Source organism: Nicotiana tabacum, chromosome 22, assembly GCF_000715075.1.
Source record: "Nicotiana tabacum cultivar K326 chromosome 22, ASM71507v2, whole genome shotgun sequence".
Lineage (NCBI taxonomy): Eukaryota > Viridiplantae > Streptophyta > Magnoliopsida > Solanales > Solanaceae > Nicotiana > Nicotiana tabacum.
In genome coordinates this window covers 125,498,895-125,517,983 of record NC_134101.1, presented here as the reverse complement: position 1 = coordinate 125,517,983, position 19,089 = coordinate 125,498,895, and the positions used below count along the sequence as shown (strand labels likewise).

The following is a 19,089-nucleotide window of genomic DNA, read 5'->3' as shown; positions in this document are numbered from 1 at the left end:
CCAACAAATTGCTGTAACAAAAGACAGAAAATAGAAGGGGGTTTTTGGGGGAGTACTATTTCTTCCAATGGAGAAGTGCTTTAATCTCCTTTTCCCAACAAAAATACCTATAAAATGCAATATAGCCTGCCTTTACCATATTAATGAGTTGATCCCCAACTACTCATTTAGCAACACGAAAAAAATTTGAACTTTCAAAGTATACGTTTCTTTACCTACTTAAATGCAAGTTCTGTGTCTGTAAACAACTTATTAATAAGCTAGTAGTAATTTGCAATAGCCCCATATCAGAGTTGAGACTTCGTCCTAGCCCGGCCCTTCTCACATTAATTCTCTGTATGCTGTGAGGAGAGTTTACATTTATACTTTCACAATGTAAATAAGTTTTATGCTATAAATCTATTATAGGTAATCATTTATTGATAACCTAGAAAACGGAGCTTGTAAAATATTATTACAGTTGAATGGAATTTCTTCTCCTGTCAGATTTGAGTTGTGTGGCTTATGAAGATTTTAACAACTTTATTTAGTATTTCCAATGTACCCAAACAAAAATTATATGGAGGTTGAAGTGCCGTTTTTTATTTATTTCTTATAAACTTCAAGAGAAAATTAATAAAAATCAAAGCATGAAAGTGGCAACAATTTGGTTTCATGCAAATCTTACCTTTGAAGCTGTAATGGTAGTTTCTAAGATAGTTGGTCTGTTCACGTATAACGTGAGATATATGAGTCAATGGGAGTTGAACAACCCATCAGTAGCCCAATTTCATTAGTCTTTTTCGGCCTAAAGGCATTAAAAAAAGTTTCAAAAATAGCCCAATTAGCTATAAGGACAGGAGACCCAATTCGATCACCTAACGTGTTAGACTGCAGTGCTGTACAGAAATTAAGACACCTAAGCAAGATATCCATCTGTGCTGTTAGGTTTGATTTCAATAAAATTTCATTTTTTCATGTATTTTTGTCATTTTCATCACTTGGCATTATTACCTTTGTGTGTAGAACTGCGACACATTTACCCTTCAATTTTGTATTTCTTTTAAGAATAAGTCCAAGTCTTTTTAATATAGTTTCTATCCATTTTGGCTATGCCATTATAGCAGATTCATTCCTACATACTAAACTTAATTTGGAGAGTCCATAATCATCACGCAAAAGGAAATCTATATGAGGTAGACAATGCTAGCTAGCTTAACTGGAATTCTCCATTCCACTTAAATTAATCTTGCACAATCTTTCCAACGTACTAATCACTAAAGATGTGATATATAGCCACTTAGACAGGATAGAATGTGACTTTCAATAAGCATGCGCAGAAGTAATATCAAAGAGATGGTTGACATAGACAAGTTCCACTTTTAAGCTTAATTGTGTTTGATGCAATGTGGATTTAACATATTTGTGGTTGAATTGTTTAGTCCAGATTGTGCCACAAGAGGTACATATAGGATTAGGTGGTTTCATTTTATTAGCTGGCTGAAGACACCAAAAAGAATTGCCATCAATTATCAGAATAAGAATAATGGACTGCGGGTAGAACAAAGTTATGATAAGAAAATAACATACTCAGTATAATTCTACAAATTAAGGTCCGAGGAAGGTTATAATAAGAAAATGATATAACTTTTATACATTGACTAAGTGCAAAAGATTTTTTACACTAATACACCATCTAAAAAATTACTACAATACCTCCTAACCCTCTAAAAGACTTTTCCTCGCATTGGAGTACGCCATAGCTAGGTACTCATGGAGAGCAAATATAAAAGTTAATAAGCAAAAAAAAAAAAAAAAAAAAAAAAAAAAAAGATCATGACAAGCGAGTTAGCATTCTGTTGGGAATTATATCTAGAGCTAGCAGGCGAGACCAACAAGAATTGTGGTATATAAAGTGATAATTACTCCATCATCTTTAATTAACGATTTCGAGTCTTGAATATAAAGTCGTCTTTGTGAGGAACTGTTTTAACCCAACGTCCTGGTGCAAATCCAATCACATAAAAAAAAACTTGGGCGAGCAAGGAGGATTGTCATTGGGTGTGATTCTTGAAATGGTCAAGACGACTATCAGCGAGACGCAAGGAATATACAATCTGTTTTAACTGACCCCACGTGAAAGGCCTGTAGATATTACTATTATTTGTAGAAATAATACTCTTATTCTTGATTTGAGAAGGAGAAGTTATCCAAGCGTCAAGTGCAGGAGCCGCAAAATACATCATTGACATTCTCGTCTTCCATGAATTCATCGCCACTACCCTATGCCTCACGCTTGTAAATCTTCCATTCGTCAAAGCCTGCAACCATTATTTTTCCCATTATTAGTCATTGAATTTTAGTTTTGATATATACATGAACATTAATTACAAAATAATTTTTTTACACAATCAGATACGTAATAAAATTAATTTGTATAACACACATTAATCAGTAATTATTTATTATAATTATTTATTATAATTACTGGATACAGACCTGAAAGGAGTCCCCGACGAAAACAAAGAACTCATTGGGGTCAGGAGGAACGGGAATCCAGAAACCGTCATGGGAACAGATTTGAAGACCATTAACGTCATTTGATCGAAGGATGGTCAATATCTGAGGGTCAGTATGCTCTCCAAATCCAATTCTTGATTTTGATCCAACGGTAGGGAGAGGAGGAGAGATGTGGAGTCGTTCTTGTTCTACTGGTGATGGGTCCCAATTATGATTGAATTCTTGTTGATGATTAGGTGCAGTGAGTGGTGGATAGTGATTGATCCTGAAGCAAGAGTCATTCTGGGAATCACTTATGAGGTTGCTAAAAATAGACTTGTCTTGGGTCCTTAAACCTTCCGCCACCAATTCAAGAATGTCGCAAGCCAGATTCTTAACTGCATTTACGTAATCGTTTGCCACGCAGCTGCAAAATTTACAAGACAAATTGGATATTGACATCAGCGCAAGTACCCAAGAACAAGCCGCGCGCTACCTCTACTAAATCGCTAATTAGTTAGAGATTATAAGTATTAAACCAATAAAATTAAATCAAATAAAAAACTTCTGACTTTTTCTTGTTAGGTGGTCCTAGGCCTAAGACGTATATGAAAATTTTCCATTACATTATTTTTATTAGCATTGACTTATCCTGTTTCCCGATAGTTACTAGTATTATATTAATATACATTATTCTTGTCAACGCCAAAAAATAAAAGAAAAAAACAGTAAGTAGGAGTATATTTTAGTAATAAAAAATTTCTATTAGAAGAAAACAACAAGTCTAACATATAGATATAGATATATATATATAGAAGAAAACAACAAGTCTAACATATAGATATATATAAAAAAGAAACATATGCTGCAAGTTTGCAGTTGACAGTGCAACTGTTTGGGGATTAGGAAGATGATAATTTGATACACCTAAAATTCGAAAAAAAAAGGTGGTCTGGTCGTGTCTATGTACTTAGCATGCTACTATCTGAAAAGTTTTTTCCATCCAACTAAAGTCACCATATTGACCTAAAAAGGGGGTCCATGCACGTACGTGTAAACATATACCATTTGACTTGAATTATAAAGACTTATCAATGGCCTTTGGCTGGTCAATAGTCAGCTGCTAGCTAGCACACAATAAGCATTAGGTAACATAGATATTTTAATTAATACCTGACAACCTATCTGTTCCTCTGAAAAGGAGTTGCCATCCTTATTAAAAAATATTTTTGAGCCTGTTTCCAGGTACACCCTCAAACAAAGAAGAGTCCGTCCCGGTTTGAATTCAGGCACGGCCCGCCCGTCTGCTGCTAGGTCCGGAAATGGTGCCGGGTGAGGGCGTCGCTATGCCCCTTAATGAATCGAATGGTCCTTCGACCTTCGTTTGATTTCGAAGGCCGGCACGATTCACAATAAGTGATCAGTTTCCTTTTAGCACGCCCATTAAGAAAATGCTAAATTCTATACAAAAATACTTAGTATGACTAAACTACCCTTATTAAATATTGGTCACATAGTTACAGTGAGGAGTGTGAAAACTTTTTAGGGATATGCACATAAGGGTAAAAGAGTAAAAACAAACTGAATTTTTTCTTAATTACCTAACTGGACACTCATTTTGAACCAAAATAAAAAAGTAAATAGATCATTTATTGTGAACTGAAGGAAGTAACCATTAATTTCATTAGCCTCGGAATAACTAATAATACGGCTGATGAGATTCCCACTGCAGACATTTTATCTTTTTGCTACAATATTTAAAATTGTAGATAGTTTTGATGAAAAGTTTGCTACAGTTTGAGAAGACTTATTAATGTCTCCTCGAAGAATATCTTCAAGAAAGAAGTAAATATTCTTTCCCTCCAGCTTACACATTGATGATGTAATCGGACCAAATTGTATAATATTGTATTACGTGAACATGAGATGAACAATACGAATGCGGCGTAAATTCATTAATGCACTAAAGGTATTATTATATAAATACCCACTTGATTTAGTTAAGTGGGGCAAGCATGCTAATCAGAAGAACAAATTACGCTTGTTTCCATGACTAAGACTTAGACTAATGTTCAAAAGCTGTAAAAGCTACGTGCCCGTTGAATTAATGTGCATATGTGATATCAAGGTCTTCTAAATTCAGATCAGAAATGTGGTTATTCTTGAAGGAAAAGAGGTAAAAATAAAATTCAAAGGCGTAAAACAAAGTGGCTGTCAATCAAGTACGAAATATTAGAGCTAATTATGAGGAACCACTTACAATTTGGATTATGGAACAGCTAATAAAGTAATAAAAATATTTTTTTCTAACCATTTAAATTTTTAGATGACAATTCAATATGATATCAATTAGATAGAGGTCATAAATTCAAATCTCACTAACACCCATTATGAGAAGAATTTTCACGTGTTTGGCTCATTAAAAAATCAAGTCCAAGATCATGTAAATTAGAAGATATAATTAATCAAGTAAATGCTTAAACTTTTAGATAAGATGACGGATAGAAATAAATAAATTACCTGAAAGTAGAAGGGTCATTAGATATGGTTTTGGAGCGTTGAGAAAGCGAAAGAGGATTGGCTTCCAAGAGAATATACTCAAGATCACCTTTATCGCCATTGAAGCCAATATTTTTGCAACCATAGCCAAACGGAGTTGCAGGTCCAGCACGTCGTTTCTGAGAAACCGGACGAGAAAAGAAGTCGACGGCTTCCCTTTCCATTCTTGCAATAACCTTGTTGGGAACACCGTGGTTTGTTACCTTAAAAAAACCGTAATCTTCGCATGCTTTCACTATCATCTCAGACGACTTGGACTTCTCCTCAGATAAGTCAATTGTTGGAATTCCGAAAGCTGTGGTTTTCTTGTTACCACGCCTCAGCGTATTTGGAGTTGCCACTACCATGTTATTTTTTATGATGGCTAGAATATTTAATGTGTGGGTGGTATTGTAAGCTTAATAAGTTGCCTTTGGATAAGTATATGATTTTGAAGAGTGATAGAATGGAAGAGTTGAGCTAGAATGCTCTAAGCTCTCTCGGACACGCCTATAAATAGCTAGACTAGATGGAAACGAGGGAATTAGGAGAGGGACCCTCGAAAGGGTTTAAAGGACTAAAAAAAAGAGAGGAACAAGAAAAGGTGAGGTGGGGGCCGTAGGACTAGGAGAAGGGGAGCGTGGGGGTGTTGCCACGACCTTTGACAAACTTTATTTAATTTACTACTCCACTATTATTCAATTTTTTTTTAAATGTGGTCCGCAGCAAAACTTGTACCTAACTTATCTTTTGTTCTTCATTCAAATTTGATGTATTTCTAGGCAAACTTTAATTTCTTCAAGACAAGGGAAAACGATTGACCCCAACACCCATAACTTATATAAGTTAACTTTTAAGACAATGGTATCGCATGTGTATCAAAGAGAATAAACAACAGTCTAGTGCTTTGAAAATGAAAAAATACATATCCTCCACATCTCCAATAGGACCAATACTAACAAGACGAAAATTTGAAGTCAACACCCTAAATATATATTTAGATACAGGAATTCGAGCCTGGAGAAGGGAGAAATTAAACTTCTCTTCGGAAATATTTCCCTTTAATGAGTTAAGTATAGTATATTGTATTATTTTAAATTAGTCAGATTAGTGAATTTTCAATATTGAATGGTCTGATTAAAAAAAATATTAGATTTCATCGCACCAAATCTCATCTCTCAATAAATCTTATTTTACTAGCGACATAGTCAAGGTGGAGCTAGAGCATAGGTAGTATCCAAAGTTCAAACTTTGTATTTATTGTAAGAAATTCGTGAAATAAGTTTAAATTATTAATTTAGAACTCGTAACTTAAAAGGAATAAATATGGATACATAAGCTTCAAATCTTAGCTCCGTCTTCATATATGATCCCCGCTCAATTCAAAATGATTTAAAAAAACCATTAATGTGTGTGGTGGGAGGGAATAGGGGAAAATAGTGAAGGGGGATGGTGTCCATAGGTAGGGGAGTGGGAAAATGTAAGGATGGGGAAGGGCGGCAAATGGCGGCATTAGGTGAGGGGATGACAATTAAATTTTGGGCCAACCCCTCCCCTGGCTTTGCTGAGAGTTTTACATTTGATTTGAGAGCAAATTAAAAATGTGTGCCAGCGGCCATTTGTTTCTTCTGATTGGATTCTTGTGTTCAACACGTTATAAATGACGCGTAATTGCTTGCTATTTCCATGAAATTATATACGCGGATTTTGACTTCTACTTTTTTCTAAATCCATTCTTCCCTCTAACTTTTCCCTCTTTATATGTCGACTAAGATTATTTTATGAGCTATTTCTTGCAAAATTTCACGTACATGTTCAGATACTCGGTTTATTTAGCGCTTGTTTGGATTAGCTAATTAACTATTGTAGTTGATAATAATTAAAAACTAAAAAGTTTTCTTTTAAATGGTGAACATGATGTTATAAATAAGTCGTTACATGCATATTAAATAATTGATATGTTTTATATTTCGAAACTTACAAAAAATATTAGAAATAAAATGGTTGTGGCTTAGTTAAACTAAAAGTACTTATAAGTTTAAGCCATAATTAATTAAGGACAATCAATTTATGACTTTTTACTGACTTTGTTTATAATATAACTTAGCAAAAGCATAATAAGCCGAGAAATAATTACATTCTTTTTTTACTGTCTTTTGTTAATAAATTCTGTTATTAAATGAGAACCTAATTAATGAGAAACATATCTATCTGTTAACCAAAAGATGTTCCCCTTAAAGCCTTGAAGGGGATTTTCTAAAAGAAACTTTTGTGGAAATGCGTCTTAGTCACGGATAACCCTCCTTTTGTCCCCTTATGACTTTCTGAGTTTATAATTACCCAATTTTCTTCCTGAATTGTTTAGTGGTGGAGGTGGAACCGCAGAAGTAACTAACTACTCATAAGTATTAATCTTTTAATAGGTTAATCAAAATATAAGAAATATATCGCAATTTTAGTATTTTACGCAACTAGAATTTTCATGACAAGATTGTCTGGCATTTGATACTTAGACTGTGAATATCACATATTAAATACCCGGTACGTGTAAGTTTTAACTGAATCATTACTATGGTTCTATATGCAAAAAGGGCATCGTGAGGCACAAAACATCCTGCATTCACGCAGGATTTGGAGAAGCGTCGCACTTCTAAGGGTGTGATGCATACCCTAATACAAGATGATGTAGACAGGGGAGAAACTATGTTGACCCAGGGTGGTCAACTGAACACCCTTCGCCGAAAAATTATACTATATATAAGGTAAAATATTATTTGTTATTGATTAGAAAATAGACTTTGAACACCCTTATTGAATTTCCTGGCTTCGCCACTGGATGTAGATAGTATACCCTAATGCATGTATTAGTGGTTGTTTCTACGGCTCGAACCTCTGACCTATAGGTCACACGAAGATAACTTTATCGTAGCTCTATATGTAACTAGAAAGAATATTTAAGTCTGAGGTACCAAATCACTGAACCTAATTCCTTTTTATTTTGGAAATTTCTGTCAACTTAATTAATGCATCAACCACTATAGTCTATATATCTCTGTGTTAGTCAACTAAATTGTGTAAGTTATAAAAGAATATGGTACCCTGGAACCATCCGTTAATAGTTGTCAATCAAAAAAATTTAAAGATTTTTTCCAGAAAACAAACAGCTGTAAAGCTTTAAGTAGTAGTCACGGAGTTCTGTAGTAATATTTGAGACTACTGTTTTTCAACGTTTCATACTACTTTTTCAAAAGATGTTTTTGAGAAGTCAAAATCTGAAACTATCGAGGTCGATCTCTGTGTTATGCCAACACTTAGTGTTTGTAATTATTATAATTTGGCACCCACATCAAATTTGTTTTAGAGAAACAGAGTCTTCCCTGTGATAATAAGCTATATTCATGTAGTTTAGCGATCATTTACGCCTCAACTTAGCTATACTTTATTGCTATATGAAGTTTAAATGACAACCAATGGCTCTAATTATGAATTTTGTGTTTTGCTGGAACAAGTCTTGATTATGAGGACATTGAACAATGTTTGGAGCTAATCTGAAGCAAGGAAAGCCAATCGGAGGTACATGCGGGTGAAAGAAGAAGGAAAAAAAAATAGAAAACAGCTTAACTCCATGAGCGCGCGCCAAGCGCGGCCGTGCTCGTCAGACAGAATAGAATGCGATATGTGCGGCCCAAGCGCGGTCCAAGCGCGGCCGCGATGATCAATTCGAGGAACATTATTTTCAGGGGTAATTTTGTCAGTTCTAGGGCAATCTCCTTAACATATAAGAAGCCCAGCTCGCCCAAAAAGAAGGTATCAAGGTTTTTGAAGGATTATTGAAGGCAAGAAGATTCGGCATAGAGTTTTACCTTTCTTCTTCTTATTTTGATCATTAATGATGAATTCTACTGTTATGATTGTGAAAACGATTATGCATAGCTAAACATTTAATCTAGGGTTTTGATGGAACCACTTGGAGGATGAATTTCTGATATGTTAATATAGATTTGCCTTAATAATTTCTCTATTTATTCAACTATATAGTGATTGTTGTTGAATAAAGGGCCCTCAATCGGCTGTGCTTATTTAATGCAGTACTCGGGAGAGAGTGTATATTTAGGTAGTTGTTGAACAACATCACTCCTAACGTATATGAGGGATCAATACAAAGGATTTAAAGGTGGGATTAGGGATTACGAAACCTAGGGTGCGATCTAAGTGAGCTGTAACTAAGGCCAGCTAGCGTAATTCAGGAGAATATGTCTAGTATATTATTGTAATTACTCGGGAGAGAGTTACGACAGTCAAAGTGTTCATGATCGATAGAGAAGACTTAGACAAAATTTATAGCAAACATAGCGGAAAGGATTCCGACGAGAGGGGAAATCATAATCTTAGGCCATTCTCATTCTTGCTTACAACCACTTTATAGCTAGTTTTTAATTACTGCATTTGTATTACATATCATTTAGTTAATAAACACCCAAATTGTTACTCAAATATTTCTGAAGATTGAATACGTGAATTTCTGTGAGTCCAATAGATGCGATCGATAGGTTAATTCCCTGTGGGATTCGACTCCGGACTTGTTAACCGGAATATATTTTGCAATGACCACTTTATCCTTTCTATAAGGCATAGTTAGGCGTGATCAAATTTTGACATCGTTGCCGGGAATTAACGGTGTTATTGATTGCAGTTAAAAAGAAGTGCAGAAATTTTTAGTGTAGTCAATTTTCTTCAATTTAAACTGATCATTGAAATTCTAATATTTGTAGTCGTGGTTGTTACAGGTGCATGCCTAGAAACTTCTCAAGAACTGGAGAATTATTCGAAGAATTATCAGATCCTGAGAAGGTATTCAAGGCATTGAACCGTGCAAACAGAAAAGGTACAACAACAGAACTCAACCGAAAGAATTGAACCAGACATGAAAGACGATAATCTAAACAATAGAGATAACGTGAATGATCCAAACAATAGGAACAACGCAAATTACCCAAATGATCAGGGTGTGGCACCTCTTGTGCTAGAAACAACACTATATGAATGGGCACAACCCACAACTGACAACTTAGCAATTGCTATTGTAGTCCCTCAGATACAAGCAGACTCATTCCAGATCACAAATAACACGTTACATCTGTTGCAGAACAAGGGACTATTCTCTGGATCATATGTTGAAGATCCTCAGCAGCATCTAAAGAACTTCCTCTCAATTTGTGCCACGTAGAGACAACACAATGTCGCACCAGAAGCAATACGTTTGTTGTTGTTTCCATTCTCAGTGACAAGAGCAACCCAGACTTGGCTTAATTCACTCCCTATCAACTTCATCACTACTTGGGAGGAATTAGTCAAGCAATATTTGAGCAAATTTCATCCGCCCAAGAAGACTGTTCAGCAAATTGATGAGATATTGAGCCTCAAACAGAGACCAATTGAGACGCTACATGAAACGTGGGAGAGATTCAAGAGTCTGATGGTTACATGTCCACATCATGGTATTCCGGAGCAGATGTTGGGGCAGAGATTTTACATGGGTTTAGCAGATACTTTGAAAGCCAATATTGATGCTTCAGCAGGTGGAGCATTTTTGAGCAAGACATTCAGAGAGAGCAAGATCTTGCTTGGCAAGATGGAACAAAACTCAGGATGGACAACAAGGAACGCTCCAATCACTCATGTGGTGCACTCAGTAGCTCTAGACCCGGCTAACTCCATGGCTGAAAATATGGCTACTCTAATGATACAAATGAGCATCCTCACCAAAAAGGTTGAAGAATCAGGCCAGAAGCACCAGGTACACATAGTTGATGCAACCAATGGGGGTCTATGTACATCATACATTAATCAACCATATGTCTGATCATGGAGTGCTGAAGGTGAAAATCAACAATATCAGGAAAACATGAATTATGTGGCCAACTACGGGGACCGAGACCAGGTGGTCAGAATTGGGGTCAGCAAAATCAACAATACAGACCAGCTCAGCAGTAGTACAATAACAACAATAATCATGGGGCTATACGACCACAGGGGCAAATGGTGCCTTACCAAAGGCAACAAGGGTACAACCAGCAAAATCAGCAGCAGGCCTATCAATAACCTTTACAACAACATATTGTAAGACATGTAGATGGGTTTGCTAAACTCGAGGGTAGGATGAACAAGTGATTGGGTCCACTAGAAAACTAGCTGACAGAGTAGACTCACATGAGTCAGCGATTAAGAATATTGAGATCCAGTTAGGACAGATTTCCATGGCCCTAAATAATCGTCCTCATAGGACGTTACCTGCAGGCACCCAAATCAATCCAAAAGAGCAGGTCCCGAAGCAGCTGATGGTAGTAAGCCTCCGAAATGGTAGGGACTTAGATCTGGAGCAAGAAATTGCTTGCGAAAGTAGGCCGGCTGAGACACTGGTGTAAGTACCCATTGAATAGATGATTCGGCAGGTTTAACTGAGGTGACGGTACAGAGTGCACAAGAGAACACCAACAAAGAAGAAGAGGTTGTGAAAGAGACTAAAGGTGCGCCGAAACCGACAGTAGAAGTAGTGCCTGAACAAGAGAAAAACCAAATTACAAGGAAAAAGAAACCTCTAGCACCATTCCCACAGAGATTGGCCAAGTATCAAAAAGATGAGCAATACAAGAAATTTTTGAAGATGTTGAAGCAAATTCAGGTAAATATTCCATTGATCGATGCTTTAAAAGAAATGCCTGGGTATGCAAAGATGATTAAAGGCTTGATGTCCCGCAAGTTTGACCTCCAATACTTGGCCACGGTGACTCTTACTCAGACCTGCAGTGCGGTGGTGACTAGACCAATTGCTGAGAAGCTGTCTGAGCCAGGGAGTTTCACAATTCCCTGCACAATAGACAACTTTGCATTTGCTAAGGCACTGTGTGATCTGGGAGCAAACATAAATCTTATGCCCCTGGCTATCTACAAAAGGCTACGCATTGGAAGAGCTAGACCCACGTCTATGCTATTATAGCTGGCTGACCGAACAGTGAAGAGGCCCTCTAGGATTCTAGATGATGTATTGGTGCAGGTTGGGAAGTTTGTGTTCCCAGCAGATTTTGTCATCCTTGACTGTCGGGTTGACAAGGAAATTCCCATAATTTTGGGAAGACCATTCTTGACCACTTGGAGAGCTTTAATTGATTGTGAAACCAGAGAGCTCAAGATGAGATTAAACGATGAAGAAATAACATTCAACGTGCAGAAATATATGCGCAAACCCAGTGAATTTGCCAATTGCTCTCTAATAGATGCGGTGGATGTAGTGTTGGAGGAGGACGATAAAGCATTGAACGTTAAAGATCCCTTAGCAGCTTGTCTCATGAACTTAGAAAAAGCTAATGGTGAAGACTTGGCAAAGTGGGTACTGGCTATTGAAGGCCAAGGTTTATGGAAAAGGGAGCTTGAATTTGAACCTTTGCACTTGGAGGAAAGAAAAACTCCTCCAGCTAAGCCGTCAATAGAAGAACTACCGAAGTTGGAACTGAAGTTATTATCTCATCCAGTTTGTTAGATGTGCAAGCAGAATAGCTTTTGCAGGTACTGACTGAGTGCAAGACTGCAATTGGGTGGACCATTACAGACATTAAGAGGATCATCCCAGCCTTCTGTATGCATAAGATTCTGCTAAAAAATGGGCACAAACCTTCCAGAGAACATCAAAGAAGACTGAACCCCAACATGAAAGAAGTGGTGAAAAAGGAAGTGATTAAATGGTTAGATGCGGGAATCATATTCCCGATCTCTAACAACAACTAGGTTAGCCCAGTGCAGTATGTGCCAAAAAAGGGAGGTATGACGGTGGTGACAAATGAAAAGAACGAGTTGATCTCTACCCGAACAGTCACAGGTTGGCGAATCTATATAGATTACAGGAAATTGAACTTGGCCACCAGGAAGGACCATTTCCCACTGCCATTCATTGATCAGATGCTAGATAGATTGGCAAAGAGGTCTCACTTTTTCTTCCTGGATGGGTACTCAGGGTATAATCAGATTTTCATTGCCCCTGAGGATCGGGAGAAAACGTTGTTCACCTGCCCTTATGAAATCTATGTTTTTCGGTGAATGCCATATGGCCTATGCAATGCACCCGCCACATTGCAAAGGTGCATGATGGCCATCTTCACAGATATGGTAGAGGAGATAATGGAGGTTTTCATGGATGACTTCTTAGTAGTGGGGAATTCATTCGATGATTGCCTTGTGAACTTGAGGCGAGTTTTGAAAAGGAGTATCGAGACGAATCCGATACTCAATTGGGAAAAGTGTCATTTCATGGTACAGGAAAGTATAGTCTTGGGGCACCTAGTGTCAAGTAAAGGTATTGAGGTGGATCGTGCAAATGTTGATGTGATAGAAAAGCTTCCACACCCACCTCTGTCAAAGCAATCAGAAGTTTTCTGGGGCACGCTGGTTTCTATAGGAGATTTATAAAAGATTTTTCCAAAATTGCTAACCCCTTGTGCAAATTGCTTGAAAAAAATCACCCTTTTGTGTTTTCTGATGACTGTAGGGTAGCTTTTGAGGAACTAACAAAGTGACTGGTAAAAACATCTATCATAGTTGCCCCCAATTGGGAGAAACTATTTGAGTTGATGTGTGATGCTAGTGACTATGCTGTGGGAGCAGTTCTTGGGCAACGAAAAGATAAAATCATGCATCCAATATACTACGCAAGTAGAACGTTGAGTGGAGCCTAGCTGAATTACACTGTGACCAAGAAGGAGATGCTGGCAATGGTGTTCATATTTGACAAGTTCAGGTCATACCTGATAGGCTCAAAGGTAATTGTTTATACTGACCATGTTGCTCTCAGGTACTTAATTGAGAAACCGCTCCTCATTCAATGGGTGCTACTGCTCCAAGAATTTGATTTGGAGATCTGTGACCGAAAGGGAACGGAGAACCAAGTAGCTAACTATTTATCCAGGCTAGAAGGAGCTGAAAAGAAGGTTGAGGTAGAAGAAATTCTTGAAACTTTTCCAGATGAACAACTACTAGCCACGAGTCTCGAGGAAACTCTATGGTATGCAGACATTGCAAACTACCTGATGAGCGGTATTGTTCCTTATGACCTTTCCTCTATTCAAAAGAAAAAGTTCTTTCGTGATTGTCGCATGTATTATTGGGATGAGCCTTATCTGTTCAGGATTTGTGTTGATAACATGATCCGGAGATGTATCCCCGAGATAGACCAATCTTCTATTTTGCAGGCTTGTCACGCATCCCCATATGGCGGCCATTTCGGGGGAGTAAGGACAGCTGCGAAAGTGTTGGAGTCGGGATTTTACTGGCCGATATTGTTCAAAGATGCACATCTATGGATAAAGGGTGTGATGAATGAGAACGAACCAGGAACATTTCCCGCAGACATGAGATGCCCATGAACCCAATTCAAGAGGTAGAAGTGTTTGATGTATGGGGGATCGACTTCATGGGGCCGTTCGTCAGCTCATATGGCAACAAGTACATACTCGTCGATGTGGACTGAGTGGCCAAATGGGTAGAAGCTGCAACACTCCCTACAAATGATGCAAGGGGGAAATTGGTTTTTTGAGAAAGAACATTTTCACCCGATTTGGCACCCCAAGGGCAATAATCAGTGACAGAGACACTCACTTTTGCAATCGAGCCTTTATAAAGTTGTTGGAGAAGTATGATGTATTCCACAAGGTGGCCACCCCATATCATCCACAAACAAGCGGGCAAGTGGAAGTTTCGAATAGAGAAATAAAGAATGTGCTGACAAAAACTAGGAATGCAACTAGAATAGATTGGGCAAGGAAGTTCGATGATGCACTTTGGGCGTATCTAACAGCTTTCAAAACTCTAATTGGCATGTCTCCATACAAATTGGTGTTTAGAAAAGCGTTTCATTTACCTGTAGAGTTAGAACATAGAGCTTGGTGGGCATTGAGACAGTTAAATCTTGATAGTGAAGCAGCTGGAACAAGTAGAGTAATAGAATTGCATGAGCTGGATGAGTTTAGATATCACACTTTTGAGAACACAAGATTATACAAGGAAAGAACGAAGATTATAGGAATATTATTGAGCGGAATTTTAAACCTGGAGATACGGTATTGCTATACAATTCGCGTCTGAGGTTGTTTCCGTGCAAATTAAAATCACGATGGTCAGGCCCTTTTTGTGTGGTTGAAATTCACCCCTCGGGAGCAGTAGAGATTACTGCGAGTAATTTCTCTCACACATTTAGAGTCAGTGGGCATAGAGTGAAATATTATGTAGGCATGGAGGAAGTAAAGAAAGTGTCAGTGACCCATTTGATCGAGCCACCAAAGTTGAGCGTACCTTAAATGCGCTTATCTACGTTGTGCTGCGATATTAAATCAGGCGCTTCATGGGAGGCAACCCATTGATTTGTTGTATTTGTCATGCCACGACATTAACTAAGGCGCTGGTTGGGAGGCAACCCAATGTGTAGTGATTTTAGTGTAGTTAGAATTTGTTATTTTGATTTTTGTAAGTACTAACAAGTGTAGGTGAGCTTGGGCGATTGATAAGTCCATTAGACGCTAAAGGGATAGGTAACAATTTGATAAATCTCGAGGTCTAGGTGTGTGGTCGTGCTTAGACCGTGCAAAATGCAAAGTATTCTATCTCAAGTTTTCTCCCAGGAGCACGACCGCGCTCAGACCACGCATATCGCCAAGTGTTTTGCCTTGCAAGCGCGGCCGCGCTCGGACCGCGCTTGTACCGCTCCGCCTGCCACTTTAGTTTTGTTATTTATTTTTTATTTTTTTTTGTTTTGTTTTGTTATTTTAATTATAACACTCTAACCTACCCCCCTCCCCCAACTTGATATCCCCTCCCTCTCCCTCTTAATCTATTCACACCTAAACACCTAAACCCTCTCTTACAAATCAAAAAAATAACTCACAACCCTTCCCCTTCTCCCCAAAGAACCCCAACCCTCATAATCCCCCTTTACTCTCAAATCACACGCAATCCACTCTCTTTTCTCTTTTGACAGCCCCTTCACCTACCCTAACCACATCTCTACCAGGTAAGATCCATTGTTTCAATTCTTGTTGGGATATTTGAGTTCTTGGTGAGGTAGTAGTTTTTCTTTCTTTTCTTTAGTAGATTTTTTTTGTTGTATGTTCTTGTATGTTAGTGGGTTTGTTGAGGTTGTTGTAGATGTATCTCTTGACATCTGTGGGTCACATTGGGGTAGTTGTGGTTGTGTTTGGCTTATAACTTTGTCAATTGGGGACTCCGGTGAATGGTGCATACAAAGTGTTTGTTAAAATGCTTCAATGAGTTGTTAATGTTAATTGTGACCAATTATGCGGATGAAGTTTGAGTAACCACCTTTGATTCACATCTTTTGTGTTTCACTGATAATGTTCTTTATTTCAGGTAGTATGGCACCTTCCAAGAAACACCGAACCACCGGTGATTCATCCAGCGGCCAAGTTGGATCCTCCAGAGCACGCGCTTCAACTCTTGCTCGTCCTTATGATAGTAACAAGTTTGTCTTCGCCGCAGCTTAGGACCGTTTTGCTGACAAGGCAGCCAAGAAGCCCATACCGGAGAGGGACATGGATATAAGGTCACTCCAATATGGTTGTCCCAACTTGTATAATAAGTTGGTCCGACATGGGTTGGAGATTTTCTTTAAAGAATCGAATGACGCAAATCTGATGGTTGTGCGCGAATTTTATGCAAAAGTTAAAGAACATGTGAACGGTGTATGCACATTGCGCAAGAAGAATGTAGACGTCTCTGTTGAGGCCATTCAGAGAGCATACCGACTGGCCGCACATGTGGCAGAGGCAGACGACTACTATGAAGCCTATGGTAGACGATGGACCTTGTAGGAGGTATTATTTAAAACAATATATGTGCCTGGCAAGGAAATTGTGTGGATGAAACATGGGCGTAAGTTCCATTCGGCGACACTAACCTTTGAAGGGAAGTGTTGGTTGTATGTCATCAACAACCGTCTGCTCCCGTCCTCCAACACCACGGAAGTAAATGCTCCTCGAGATGCATTGATTTGGTATTTTATGAATGGCCACAATTTTGACGTGGCCAAGCTTATTCACGAGGAGATGTTTACTCGTTGTCCGGTGAAGAGGTATGGTTTCTTCTTCCCTTCCCTAGTCACTAGGTTATGCCGCACAACTCAGGTGTTGGAAAACTTGAGCGTAGATGAAAAAGTGCCGAAAGGCAAAGTTTCGAGCAGATAAGGTGACTATTGGGAAGGAGCCTGTGGCACCTGGTGGTGATAATAGTGATGACTCGGATGCACCTGAGGAGGTGGAGGATGAGCAGGAGGAAGTGGGAGCTAAGTCGCCTACCCATGAGCATGTTGCGGAAGCTGCAGGACCATCTAGGGTCGGTCGGATTACTCGGTTAGCAGCCTTAGAGCAGGAGATGGCAGGGTTGCGTACTACGGTCACTGACTTGGGGATGAGAGTTGATGCTTTGGCCACCCAGAATGCTAAATCAGATAAGAAGATCATGGGCTGGCTACGTGCTTTGGGTCGGGCATGTCACCTTGACCCTGGCACTGTCTTTGATGACGTCCAAATCCACCACTAAAAAGTAAATGGACACGGTCGCATGCAATATAATATACCCAACTATGAGTCGGGGTCGAATCCCACAGAGAACAATATGTAAGTGATTAGGAATGTAAGAGAATTACCACTTGTTATCCAATGCCAAACACTAAGAATTAGTTTGAGAAAAGATTTATACTTAAATGCGGAAATGTAAACTAACCTAGAAAGCATGTAAAATGATCAATGGCTACAAGGATGAATGCATTAGGAATTACACTCAAGTAACGATCCAATGTATTTCACGATTTTACAAATATGAGCGAGTTTATGTTAATAGCCACGGGTAATAATTCTATATTAGCTTCTTCCAAAGACTAACAAGATTTCCTAATTGAATTGTCCCTAAAACAATTAAGAGATTTAGCACACCCGGATATGGCTACAAGTAGTTCAATCCTATCCCTAGGTAGAATCTATAAAATTAGGGTTAAAGCCTCAAGTTCTTGTTAATTAATCTTTCCCAACCCCAAATAATCTTTCCCAAAATTAATTCGGAGTTAATGGGCGAGTCCTAGGGTTAGCTAATCTCTTTGGAAACATTAAAGAACGAGAATAATTAAAGAAACAATAACTCACTTCATAAAAGGATAAAAATCATTCAATACATAAGCACAACAAAGTATTTAATCCACACTTTAAATATGAATATTCCCATAAATAAGATTCAAGTGTTGGATAAAATACTACACACTTAGATATACAATACAAAGCAAGAAAATGAAGAAATAAACATAAATGGGTAAGAAATTCTCAACCACAAGCTTCAAATCTTCAAGACCAAAGTGTGTGTACAAAACCCTAGCTTCCAACCTTGTTCTCTCTAGTGTTTGGAACTGAAAATATGCCAAAAGATATTTACAAATGAGCGGGTTTGGGTATTAAATGGTTTGGGGTGAAAAATGTGAATTTTCAGAACTGCCCAGTTTTCTCGCCCATTTTCTTCTTCGCGTTCGCGAAGATTTGCTTTCCTTGAGCTTCGCGTTCGCGAAGGTTTGAGTCTTGCTGCTTTGTGTTCGCGGTAGGTACTTTGCGCTCGCGAAGGTTTAGTTTCGTGCTTCTTCACGTTCGCGAAGAGTAAATCACTAGGCAGGTTCTCATTGTCCATTTTAGCTCATTTTTGACTTGTTTTCACTTGGTTTCTTCACCATTACTTCTAAATCACATACAACCTGTAAAACAGAAGTAAATGACATTAAAAACACGATTTTATCACTCAAACATAGCAAAAGTATAGGTTTAAAGACAAGATAAGTTGGTAAATTACCAACTTATCAGTCTCCGATCAGGACTGATCTGTCAGGGAAGTTCCTTTACCTCGCATTTATTTATTTATTTTGTATGACATGTGGACATGCCATCTTTTTAAGTGTAGGGTGGGGGATGCTTCATTTGTATGTTGTATATATAGGAACATAGCTTGATTTTTGGTCTTTAGTTAGTTGTCTAAATGTGT

At 38.2% G+C, this 19,089-nt stretch overlaps 2 protein-coding genes and 1 non-coding gene across 3 annotated transcripts; 1 reads left to right on the top strand and 2 right to left on the bottom strand.

The window, feature by feature from the left end:
* Nucleotides 1–1,610: 1,610 nt before the first annotated feature.
* Nucleotides 1,611–5,513, bottom strand: LOC107758914 (gibberellin 2-beta-dioxygenase 2). Its single transcript, XM_016576763.2, has 3 exons — nucleotides 4,999–5,513; nucleotides 2,479–2,905; nucleotides 1,611–2,300 (listed from the first exon to the last, which is right to left on the bottom strand). Exons 1-3 carry the CDS (start codon nucleotides 5,382–5,384, stop codon nucleotides 2,034–2,036), a joined length of 1,080 nt encoding a protein of 359 aa, XP_016432249.1. The 5' UTR covers nucleotides 5,385–5,513; the 3' UTR covers nucleotides 1,611–2,033.
* A 4,427-nt stretch (nucleotides 5,514–9,940) lies between these two features.
* On the top strand, nucleotides 9,941–12,553 carry LOC142176051 (uncharacterized). The gene is made up of 5 exons (XM_075243108.1): nucleotides 9,941–10,232; nucleotides 10,299–10,813; nucleotides 11,175–11,415; nucleotides 11,469–11,914; nucleotides 12,071–12,553. Exons 1-5 carry the CDS (start codon nucleotides 9,941–9,943, stop codon nucleotides 12,551–12,553), a joined length of 1,977 nt encoding a protein of 658 aa, XP_075099209.1.
* LOC142176881 (small nucleolar RNA R71) lies at nucleotides 10,413–10,518 on the bottom strand. Its single transcript, XR_012705686.1, has one exon. It is a non-coding gene; the product is annotated as a small nucleolar RNA R71 (small nucleolar RNA).
* Nucleotides 12,554–19,089: the final 6,536 nt, after the last annotated feature.